This window comes from Pan paniscus, chromosome 20 (genome assembly GCF_029289425.2).
Source record: "Pan paniscus chromosome 20, NHGRI_mPanPan1-v2.0_pri, whole genome shotgun sequence".
Taxonomy (NCBI): Eukaryota; Metazoa; Chordata; class Mammalia; order Primates; family Hominidae; genus Pan; species Pan paniscus.
The window spans coordinates 43,132,925-43,145,042 of NC_073269.2; the positions used below are offsets into that span (position 1 = coordinate 43,132,925).

Sequence of the window (12,118 nt, forward strand, 5' to 3'; positions counted from 1 at the left end):
GAAAGCTGCCTAAAAAGGCTTGAGATCTGGGGAAGAAAGTAAGGATGTTGTAATCCCAGCAGTTTGGGAGGCTGAGGCGGGCAGATCACAAGGTCAGGAGTTCGAGACCAGCCTGACCAACATGGTGAAACCCCGTCTCTACTAAAAATACAAAAAAATTAGCCAGGCCTGGTGGTGCATGCCTGTAATCCCACCTACTCAGGAGGCTGAGGCAGGAGAATCACTTGAACCTGGGAGGCAGAGGTTGCAGTGAGCCAAGATTGTACCACTACACTCCAGCCTGGGCAACAGAGCAAGACTCCGTCTCAAAAAAAAAAAAAAAAAAAAGGAGTCCAAGGCAGGCGGATTACGAGGTCAGGAGTTCAAGACCAACCTGGCCAATATGGTGAAACCCCATCTCTACTAAAAATACAAAAATTAGCTGGGCATGGTGGCAGGTGCCTGTAGTCCCAGCTACTTGGGAGGCTGAAGCAGGAGAATTGCTTGATCCCAGGAGGCAGAGGTTGCAGTGAGCCAAGATCGCGCCACTGCACTTCAGCCTGGGTGACAAAGCGAGACTCCATCTCGAAAAAAAAAGAAAGTAAAGCATGTTTCAGCTCCATTTACCAGGCTCTCTTGCTCACCTCCTATAATACCTCCCCCCTCATTTCAGAGAGGAAGTACCCTCTTTCTTTCCCTGTGACAACCATTTTACTTGCATTTTGGGTCCAGTTTTGTCCTGACTTTTTAAAACAGTTTTATTGAGATATCATAAAATTCATCCATTTAAAGTTCAGTAATTTTTAGTCAGTTCACAACCATCACAACAGTCTAATTGTAGAACATTTGTATCACTCAAAATGAAACGCCATACCCATTAGCAGTCACTCCCCAAACCCAGCCCTAAGCAACTACTGATCACTTTCTGTCTATATAGATGTGCCTGTTCTGGACATTTTATATTAATGATATCACACAACATATAATTTATGACTGGCTTTTTTCACTTACCAGAATGTTTTCAAAGTTCATCCATAGTGTAACATATACCAGTGCCTCATTCTTTTATATTGCCAAATAGTATTCCATGGTATAGATATTACCATTCTGCTCATTCATCAGTTGGTAGACATTTGGGTTGTTTCTACTTTTAGGCTATTTTGTATGACTAAAGCTGCTATGAACATTTGTATATAGGTTCCCTTCTTTTCTTCGTTTGTTGAGTATTTTTGTCATGAAAGGATTTTAGAATACTTTTTACCATTACTTTTTCTGCATCTATTAAGACATCTGTAGTTTATGTCCTTTGTTGTATGAATATGTTTGATTACATTGATAACTTTTGGATGTTGAACCTACCTTGCATTTGTAGGATAAATTTTACCTGGATGTGGTATATAATCCTTTCTCTATGCTGTTGGATCTGGTTTGGTCTTTTTTGTTGAAGATACTGGTCTGTAGTTTTCTTGTGATATCTTTGCTTTGTCTGGTTGGTATCAGGGTAATACAGGCCTCAGAATTAGAAAATGTTTCTTCGTCTTCTGTCTTTTTGAAGTGTTCATGGAGGATTTATATTAAGTTTTCTTTAATGTTGGGTAAGTGAGGCCATTTGCTCCTCGGCTTTTCTTTATGGGAAGATTTTTTTGCTCTAATTCAGTCTCTTTATTTGGTATAGGTCTATTCAGGTATTCTATTTCCTCTTGAGTCAATTTTGGTAGTTTTGGGTCTTTTTAGGAATTTGTCCATTTTGTCTAAGTTATCTAACTTATTGGCATATAGTTATTCGTAGGAGTTCCTTATAACCCTTTTTATTTCTATAAGGTCAGTGGTGATATCTCCTATTTCATTCCTGATGTTAGTATTTTGAGACTTCTCTCTTTTTTTGTTGGTCAATCTAGCCAAAGATTTGCCAATTCTGTTGATCTTTTCCAAAGACCAACTTTTGGTCTCATTGATTTTCTCTGTTGTTTTTCTATTCTCTATTTTGTTCATTGCTGCTGTGATCTTTTATTATTTCCCTCCTTCTGGAAGCTTTATGTTTTTGTTTATTCTTTATTATCTGGTTCCTTAAGATATACAGTTAGATTGTTGATTTGAGATATCTCTGTTTTTTTTTCTTTTTTTTTTTAATATAGGTGTTTTTAGCTGTAAATTTCCCTTTAAGCCCTGCTTTAGCTGCATTTCATAAGTTTTGGTATGTTGACTTTTCATTTATCTCAAAATATTTTTTAATTTTCTTCATGATTTCTTTAACACGTTGGTTATTTAGGAGTATGTTATTTAATTTTCACGTTTGTGAATTTCCCAAATTTCCTTCTGCTGTTGATATCTAAGTTCATTCCATTGTAGTTGCAAAACATATTTTGTGTGATTTCAATCCTCTTACATTTATTGAGGGCTGTTTTATGGCTTAATATATGGTCTAACCTGAAAAATATTCCATACATGCTTGAGAAAAATGTGTATTCTCCTGTTGTTGAGTGGAATGTTCTACAAATGTTTTCTTAGGTTTAATTGGTTTATAGTGTTTTTCAAGCAATCTGTTTCCATGTTGATCTTCTGCCTAGCTATTCTATCCATTATTGAAAGTAAAGTATTGAAGTCTTCAATTTGTTCAATTGTCTGTGGCTCTCTTTAATTCTTGTGTTACATATTTTGGGCCTGTGTTATTAGGTGTATATGTACTTACAACTGTTACAGTTTTCTGACTATCATTATATCCTCTTATCATTATAAAATATCCTTTTTTCTGATTTGTGTGTTGTTGTTGTTTTTTTCTGAGACGGAGTCTAGTGTTGTCGCCCAGGCTGGAGTGCAGTAGCACAATCTCTGCTCACTGCAACCTCCACCTCCCAGGTTGATGTGATTCTCCTGCCTCAGCCTCCCGAGTAGCTAGGATTACAGGTGCCCGCCACCACACCCAGCTAATTTTTGTTTCACTGTGTTGGCCAGGCTGGTCTTGAACTCCTGACCTCGAGATCTGCCGGCCTCAGCCTCCCAAAATTCTGGGATTACAAGCGTGACCCACCGCGCCCGGCCAAAATATCCTTTTTTCTCACTGGTTACAATTTTTGTCTTAAAGTTTATTTTGTCTGGTATTAGTAATGCTATTTTACCTCATTTTTGGTTACTCTTTGCATGGTATATCTTTTTCCATTCTTTCATTTCAACTGTTTGTGTCCTTGAATCTAAAGTTTGTCTCGGGGGCTGGGCATGGTGACTTACACTTGTAATCCCAGCACTTTGGAAGGCCGAGGTGGGCAGATCAATTGAGGTCAGGTGTTTGAGACCAGTCTGGCCAACATGGCGAAACCCTGTATCTATTAAAAATACAAAAAATTAGCCAAGCATGGTGGCCCGTGCCTGTAGTCACAGCTACTCAGGAGGCCGAGGCATGAGAATCACTTGAACCCAGTGAGTGGAGGTTGCAATGAGCTGAGATCACGTCATTGCACTCCAGCCTGGGTGCCAGAGTGAGACTGTGTCTCAAAAACAAACAAACAAGCAAAAAACAGTGTGTCTCTGGTAGATTGCATATACTTGGATCACTTTTTTTTAATCCATCCTGCCAACCTCTTCTTGTAGTGCTTAACAAACTCTGTAGTGTTTAATATGTTTACATTTAATACACTGATGGGGTAGGATTTACAATTGGTATTGTGGTATTTGTTTTCTGTTTGTGTTGTTATTGTTTTATTCCTCTATTCTTCCATTACTACCTTCTGTTATATTACATGAATATTTTCTAGAGTACCATTTTTGTTCCTATATTGTTTCGTATACAGTAGTCTTTGAAATTATTTTCTTAGTAGTCGCCTTCAAGATTATAATTAGCATTTCAACTTAAAACAATCTAGTTTGGATTAATACTAGCTTAACTTTAATCTTATATAAATACTTTGCTCCAAAATACTTCTGTTCGCACCTCTCTTCTTTATACTATTATTGTCATACAAATTACATATTTATACATTATAAGCCAATATTGGCAGGATAATAACCCCCTCAAAGATGTCTATATCCGAATCTCTGAAACTTGTGAATGTGTTACTCTTACATGGTAAGGGGGAATTCAGGTTGCAAATCTGCTCAACTTCAATTAGGGAGAGGATCTTAGGTTATCCAAGTGGGCCCAGTGTAATCACAAGGGTCTTTAAAAGTATCAGAGATGTGGCTGGGTGCAGCGGCTCACACCTGTAATCCCAACACTTTGGGAGGCTAAGGTGGGCAGATCACTTGAGCCCAAAAGCTCCTCGTTTTCTCATTTTTCACTTCCCTTTTTTTTTGTAATTGCAGTGTAAAGAATTGCTTATTAACTATTTTTATTTTGTCATTTCTACTTTCAGGACTTTTCTTTGTCCTGCAATGTGAAAATACCTCCTATTTTCTTTCTTATTATTTTGCAGATTGGGAGTTTGGAAGAGAAACCAAGAATTTATCTCCAAAGGAAAACATTTATGAAATTAGATCACCACAACAGGAGAAGGCCAGAGTTATCAGAGAAATCAGATGCCAGGTGGAGAGACAACAGGGTCATCAGGAGGGACATTTCAGACCAGCTGTAATACCGTTTACTTCCATGCAGTGCACAGCCCATAGAGAATATCAGTGGCTTCATACTGGAGAGAAATCCTGTGAATGCAGGAAATGTAAGAATGCTTTTAGGTACCAGTCATGTCCTATTCAACATGAAATAATTCATAATAAGGAAAAAGAACCTGAATGTGGAGAATGTAGGAAAATCTTTAATAGTGGATCAGACTTGATTAAGCATCAGACGCTTCATGAAAGCAAAAAACATAGTGAAAATAACAAATGTGCCTTTAATCATGATTCTGGAATTACTCAACCTCAGAGCATTAATACTGGAGAGAAACCTCATAAATGTAAGGAATGTGGGAAAGCCTTTCATTCCAGCTCACAAATTAGTCAGCATCAGAAGATGCATCTTGGTGAGAAACCCTATAAGTGTAGGGAGTGTGGGAAAGCCTTTCCATCCACAGCACAGCTTAATCTAGATCAGAGGATCCATACTGATGAGAAATACTACGAATGTAAGGAGTATGGGAAGGCCTTTACCCGTCCCTCACACCTTTTTCGACATCAAAGAATCCATACGGGTGAGAAACCCCATAAATGTAAGGAATGTGGAAAGGCTTTTCGTTATGACACACAGCTGAGCCTTCATCAGATAATCCATACTGGTGAAAGACGCTATGAATGCAGGGAGTGTGGAAAGGTGTACAGTTGTGCCTCACAGCTGAGTCTACATCAAAGAATTCATACTAGTGAGAAACCCCATGAATGTAAGGAATGTGGGAAAGCCTTTATCTCTGATTCACATCTTATTCGACATCAGAGTGTCCATACTGGGGAGAAACCCTATAAGTGTAAGGAATGTGGGAAGTCCTTTCGTCGTGGCTCAGAACTTACCCGACATCAGAGAGCTCATACTGGTGAAAAACCCTATGAGTGTAAGGAATGTGGAAAGGCCTTTACTTGTAGCACAGAACTTGTTCGACATCAAAAAGTTCACACTGGGGAGAGACCCCATAAGTGTAAGGAATGTGGGAAGGCTTTCATTCGAAGGTCAGAACTCACACATCATGAGAGAAGTCACACTGGTGAGAAACCCTATGAGTGTAAGGAGTGTGGGAAGGCCTTTGGTCGTGGCTCAGAACTTAGTCGACACCAGAAAATTCATACTGGTGAGAAACCATATGAATGTCAGCAGTGTGGAAAGGCCTTCATTCGGGCCTCACACCTTAGTCAACATCAAAGAATTCATTCAGGACAGAGGAGTGAATGAAGAAATGAGGGATGGCTCAGAATTTGATTGACATGAGAAAGTTCATACTGATTTGGAAAAAAAAAACTTATGATTCTAAGTGTGAGACACCTTATAAATGTTAGGAATTAGCAGGGATTTATTTATGTTTCAGAATTTATTACACATCATGATACAACTGGTGAAAAATTGAAGACCTCCATGAATGTAAAGAAAGTAGGGAGGCCTTTTTGGTGGCTCAGAACCAAGTCAACCTCAGGGAATTCATAATGGGGGAGAGGAGGGCAGTGAATATGCTGAGAGGAGTTAATCATTCAGACCTTTATCAGCAGCAGAGTCATTAGCCCTTAGGGGAAATCAGATGATTCAAAATATAAATGCAGGCCGCCCGGTGCCTCCCGCCTGTAATCCCAGAACTTTGGGAGGCTGAGGTGGGTGGATCACAAGGTCAGGAGATAGAGACCATCCTGGCCAACATGGTGAAACCCCGTCTGTATTAAAATGCAAAAAATTAGCTGGGCATGGTGGTCCGCGTGTGTAATCCCAGCTACTTGGGAGGCTGAGGCAGGGGAATCACTTGAACCTGGGAGGCAGAGGTTGCAGTGAGCTAAGATTGATCCACTGCATTCCAGCCTGGCGACAGAGCAAGACTCCATCTCAAAAAAAAAATAATAGTAATTATTATTATTATACATACACACACACACACACACACACACGCTGGGCGCAGTGGCTCACACCTGTAATCCCAGAACTTTGGGAGGCCGAGGTGAGTGGATTGCTTGAGTCCTGGAGTTTGAGACCAACATGGGCAACATGGTGAAACACTGTCTCTACAAAAAATATTTAAAAAATTAGCCAGGTGTGGTGGTGCATGCCTGTAATCCCAGCTACTTGGGAGGCTGAGGTAGGAGAATTGCTTAAGCCCAGGAGACAGAGGTTGCAGTGAGCGAAGATCATGCCATTGCACAGCAGCCTGGGTGACAGAGCGAGACTCTTGTCTCAAAAAAAAACAAGAAAACGGGGCCGGGCACGGTGCCTCACGCCTGTAATCACAGCACTTTGGGAAGCTGAGGCGGGTGGATCACTTGAGGCCAGGAGTTTGAGACCAGCTTGACCAACATGGTGAAACCCTGTCTCTACTAAAAATACAGAATTAGCCAGGCGTGGTGGCGCACAGCTGTAATACCAGCAACTTGGGAGGCTGAGGCATGAGAATCTCTTGAACCCCGGAGGCGGAGGTTGCAGTGAGCTGAGATCGTGCCATTGCACTCCAGCTTGGGCAACAAGAGTGAAACTCCATCTCCAAAAAAAAAAAAAAAAAGAAAGAAAGAAAATGTAAATGCCATACATGTGGGACACCAATTTGCTTTAGCTAACAAAGTATTCATCTGACAATACTTGAGGAAGGCTAGAGTAGTATTTAAAATGCAGCAGATTCTTTCATCCCACATAAATCTTGTTAAATATTCGCGAGCTAATTCTCTAAAATTAACTGGAGCTGAATCAATGTGGGGAAGAATTTAACCAATGTTTAGTTTTTACTCACCCTTATCATTATTACTCATTTCTTTTAGGGTGAATTTATTAACTACATCTACATTTTCTCATTTATAAATTAGTACTGTTAGCACCATATTTCTTAGCTGCATTGTGGGGGTTAAATACATTTATATTATTTAAAGCAGTGTCTGTCTAGTATTGAAAGTGTGCTAAATGAAGGCGTTTATTGTTTTTCTTTGTTATTTTCTTAATCGTGCATTATTAGACATGAGAGGAAGGACATATTTGCAGTGACTATAGGAACATATTGCATCATCTCTTTTTCTTTATTGAAGGTTAGGTAATTCCTTCTGGAGAAAAATTTAATACTGTGAAGCCTTTATTTATAGCTCACCCTTTTGCCTTACTAGGCAAATAATGTGAAGAAACCCAGTAGAATAAAAGTGGGTTGCTGTGAAGTCAGGCGGAAGATTTAGATGATTTATCAAAACTTTTCAAAAGGCTGGGCACAGTAGCTCAAGCCTGTAATCCCAGGAATTTAGGAGGCCAAGGCGGGAAGATCACTTGAGGCCAGGAGTTCGAGACCAGCCTGGCCAACGTGGCGAAACCCCATCTCTACTAAAAATACAAAAAATAAGCCAGGCACGATGGCGTGCATCTGTAGTCCCAGCTACTTGGGAGGCTGAGGCAGGAGAATCACTTGAACCCAAGAGGTGGAGGTTGCAGAATTAAAAAATAATACAGCCCTAGCCAAAATGTATTTCTCCACTAGAAAATTTTAAAGCTACCTGTATAAATAATTTTTATATTGAAAAGGATATCGGCCTGGTGAGGTGGCTCACGCCTGTATTCCCAGCACTTTGGGAGGCCAAGGTGGGTGGATCATGAGGTCAGGAGATCAAAACCATCCTTGCCAACATGGTGAAACCCCGTCTTTACTAAAAATACAAAACTTAGCTGGGCGTGGTGGCTCACGCCTGTAGTCCCAGTAGTCAGGAGGCTGAGGCAGGAGAATCGCTTGAACCCGGAATGGGAGGTTGTAGTGAGCCAAGATCGCACCACTGCACTCCATCCTAGGCAACAGAGTGAGACTCCGTCTCGGCTGGGCGCGGTGGCTTACGCCTGTAATCCTAGCACTTTGGGAAGCCGAGGTGGGCGGATCATGAGGTCAGGAGATTGAGACCATCCTGGCTAACAAGGTGAAACCTCATCTCTACTAAAAATACAAAAAATTAGCCAGGCCTGTGGTGGGCGACTGTAATCCCAGCTACTTGGGAGGCTGAGGCAGAAGAATCGGCTGAACCAGGGAGGCAGAGGTTGCAGTGAGCTGAGATCGCGCCACTGCACTCCAGCCTGGGTGACAGAGCAAGACTCTGTCTCAGAAAAAAAAAAAAACATGTCAAGGCAGGCCTTATTAGGAATGAATTACAAAGGGAACACTACATATGGAAATTTATAGGGTGTGAACAAAGCTATAGTCTCAGGAAAATTATTTTAATATGTATAGAAAACAGGGCCAGTTAAGGACTAGGATTCATTCCGACTTCACCCTGTGTGCTCCTGTTCCTAGCAGGTTCTCAGTAAATATTTGATCATAGGAATGTGTGAATGATCTAAGGAGTGAGAGAGTGAATGAATAAGCATTCAACCCTTGGATGTAGAAAAGCTCTAGGAAAATTAATGGAAGGCAAAAACAAAACACAAAACTTTGAAATGAAAAGCACTGCACCCTATGAAGAAGAAACTCAAGCATAGTTGCCTATTCATTGGTGTTAACCACTCTCCTTTTGGCAGGATTGCCTGCTGCTCTTCTGAATCTATAAATGCCAGATATTTGATCTCCTAGCTTGCCCTGCATCTGGTCACACATATAATAGCCCTGCATACGGAAGATCTGTACAAAAGTCTGCAAATGGGCTTCAGTTAAATTTTGTTTCCTAACACAATGGGAGAAAATGGTCTTCTTAAATACAAGATGCATGTCTGTATGTCAGTGTGATACCTGGAATTGTGGCCATTTTGCAAGCAGAGAATCAAGAGTCTGAGACTGGCACAGAATAGGTTGGAATTATGTGTGTCCTTGACATTTTTGTTTTGTTTTGTTTTGTTTTGTTTTTCTTTTTCAGACGGAGTCTTACTCTGTCACCCAGGCTGTATTGCAGTGATGGGATCTCAGCTCACTGCAACCTCCACCTCCCAGGTTCAAACGATTCTCCTGCCTCAGCCTCCCAAGTAACTGGGACTACAGGCGTGCACCACCATGCCCAGCTAATTGGTATATTTTTAGTAGAGATGAGGTTTCACTATGTTGGCCAGGCTGGTCTCTAACTTCTGACCTCATGATCTGCCCGCCTTAGCCTCATGCTGGGATTACAAGCATGAGCCACCACTCCCAGCCAACATTGTTAATATGATGAAACAATGAAGAACTGCCCTTTCCCTGGACTTGGTGCGAAATAAGAAACTGCAGGAGTATGTTGTAAGTTTATTTTTATTTTTATTTATTTATTTATTTGAGACAGAGTCTTGCCCTGTCGCCCAGACTGGAGTGCAGTGGCACAATCTCGACTCACTGCAACCTCCACCTCCCAGGTTCAAGCGATTCTTGTTCCTCAGCCTCCTGAGTAGCTGAGACTACAGGCGCCTACCACCACGCCCAGCTAATTTTTTTCTATTTTTGGTAGAGACAGGGTTTCACCACGTTGCCCAGGCAGATCTTGAGCTCCTGGCCTCAAGTCATTAGCCCGCCTCAGACTCCCAAAGTGCTAGGATTATAGGCGTGAGCCACCGTGCCCACCTGCATATGTTGTAAGTTTATACTCCACTTTTTACAATATATCTGAGGCCTGGAAAGTTATTTTTAAAGACATTTTTATATATACACACATTCAACTTTAGTAAAGTTTATATTCAGCTTTTTATAGTACATCTGACATTGTAGAAAAGCATTTTCTTATATATAGTTGAAATATATATTCAACTTTGATTTAATAAAGTATATGAAAAACATAATTTACATTCAGCATTTTATAGTGTATGTTTATATTCAGCTTTTTATAGTATATGTGAAATCCTAGAAAAGTATTATTTTCCTGAATAAGAACCAGGAAGAAACTGATTAAAGAGCTACACCACATAATTTCTCTAGTACTAGATTATCTTACAGTCTTCTACCTCTTCAAGATACAAAAGTCATGGCTGTGAGGCTATCATTGCCCTTTTACCAAAGTTGGAAAAGGACAGCATCCAAAATAAGTCAGCTATAAAAAAAAGTAAAGTCGGCCGGCTGCGGTGGCTCATGCCTGTAATCCCAGCACTTTGGGAGGCTGAGGCAGGCGGATCACTTGAGGTCGGGAGTTCGAGACCAGCTTGGTCAACATGGTGAAACCCCTTCTCTACTAAAAATACAAAAATAGCCAGGCAAGGTAGCACGTGCCTGTAATCCCAGTTAGTCAGGAGGCTGAGGCACGAGACTAGCTTGAACCCAGGAGACAGAGGTTGTAGCGAGCTGAGATCGCACCACTGCATTCCAGCCTGGGCACCAGGGCAAGACTCTCTCAGAAAAAAAAAAAACAACAAAAAAAAACCTGATGTGTATGCTTCCATGCTTTGCCCACATTGAAGAAGCATACCCACAGCTAGATTTGTTTTGGTACCATAGGAGGTTTCAGGTTGGGGAGAGTAGTTTGAATGACATCGTGCATACACATTGAAGTGTCATCTCCTCTCCTTACTTGGTAACATACCAGGGACATCCTTCAAATTAATACCTGTAGATCAAACTAGCTTGAAATTCTTACATAATGGAGTAGTTCCCCCTTATCCCTGGTTTTACAGTATATTGTTTTAATTGTTCTATTATTGGCTATTAGTTAACTTGTAAGTTTTATCATAGGTATGTATAAATAGGAAAAAAGCATAGTATATGTACGGTACAGTACTCTATACAGTTTCAGGCATCCACTGGGGATCGTGGAACATGTACCCTGCAGATAAAGGACTATTCTATAGACAAACCATATGCAGCCCATTTTTCCACTAATGAAAGTTCAGATTGGGGCCAGGCATGGTGCTCATGCCTGCAATCCCAGCACTTTGGGAGGCTGAGCCAGGTGGATGGCTTGAGCCCAGGAATTTGAGATCAGCCTGGGCAACATGGTGAAACCCTGTCTCTATAAAAAGTAAAAAAAAAAAAAAAAAGTCAAGTGTGGTGGTGAGCACCTGTAGTCTCAGAGCTACTTGGGAGGTTCAGGGTGGAGAATAGCTTGGGCCCAGGAGGTTCAGGCTGCAGTGAGCCAAGATTGCACCACTGCACACCAGCCTGGGTGACAGGGTGAGACCTGTCTCAAGAAACAAAAAATTCAAGTTATTTTACCAATAATTATACACCAAACAATTTTGTTGTACATATATTGTTGCATGTTGTACTTTTATATCAATAAAGTAGGTGGAGTCCTACCAGTTGAATTCCTTGCCTACAACATAGTGGATTTAAAATATATTCATTAATGCCTTATTATTGTCTGAAATCATTAATCTTAATGGGAATTTATGTCCATTTCCTGACAAATTCAACCAGGACTGAACTTTTTTTAATGTTGGGTGAAGGAAAAGAAAAAGTGCCTTCAATTTTCTTTTCTTTTCCTTTTTTTTTTGAGACAGAGTCTCACTCTCGGCAGGCTGGATTGCAGTGGTGCAATCTCAGCTCACTGCAACCTCTGCCTCCCTGGTTGGAGCGATTCTCCTGCCTCAGCCTCCTGAGTAGCTGAGACTACAGGTGCCCACCACCACACCCAGCTAATTTTTGTATTTTTAGTAGAGACGGGAGTTTCACCATGTTGGCCAGGA

General features: G+C 40.9%; 1 protein-coding gene across 1 annotated transcript in view; it reads left to right on the forward strand.

Moving 5' to 3' along the window:
• The window catches only part of LOC117976984 (zinc finger protein 568-like), a 66,382-nt gene extending 54,654 nt beyond the window's left edge, over positions 1-11,728 (forward strand). Inside the window, exon 5 of the mRNA XM_055103095.2 lies at positions 4,386-11,728. Within this exon, the coding sequence (XP_054959070.2) occupies positions 4,386-5,788 (1,403 nt within the window). The 3' untranslated portion in view covers positions 5,789-11,728. The remainder of the gene's footprint in view (positions 1-4,385) is intronic.
• Positions 11,729-12,118: the final 390 nt, after the last annotated feature.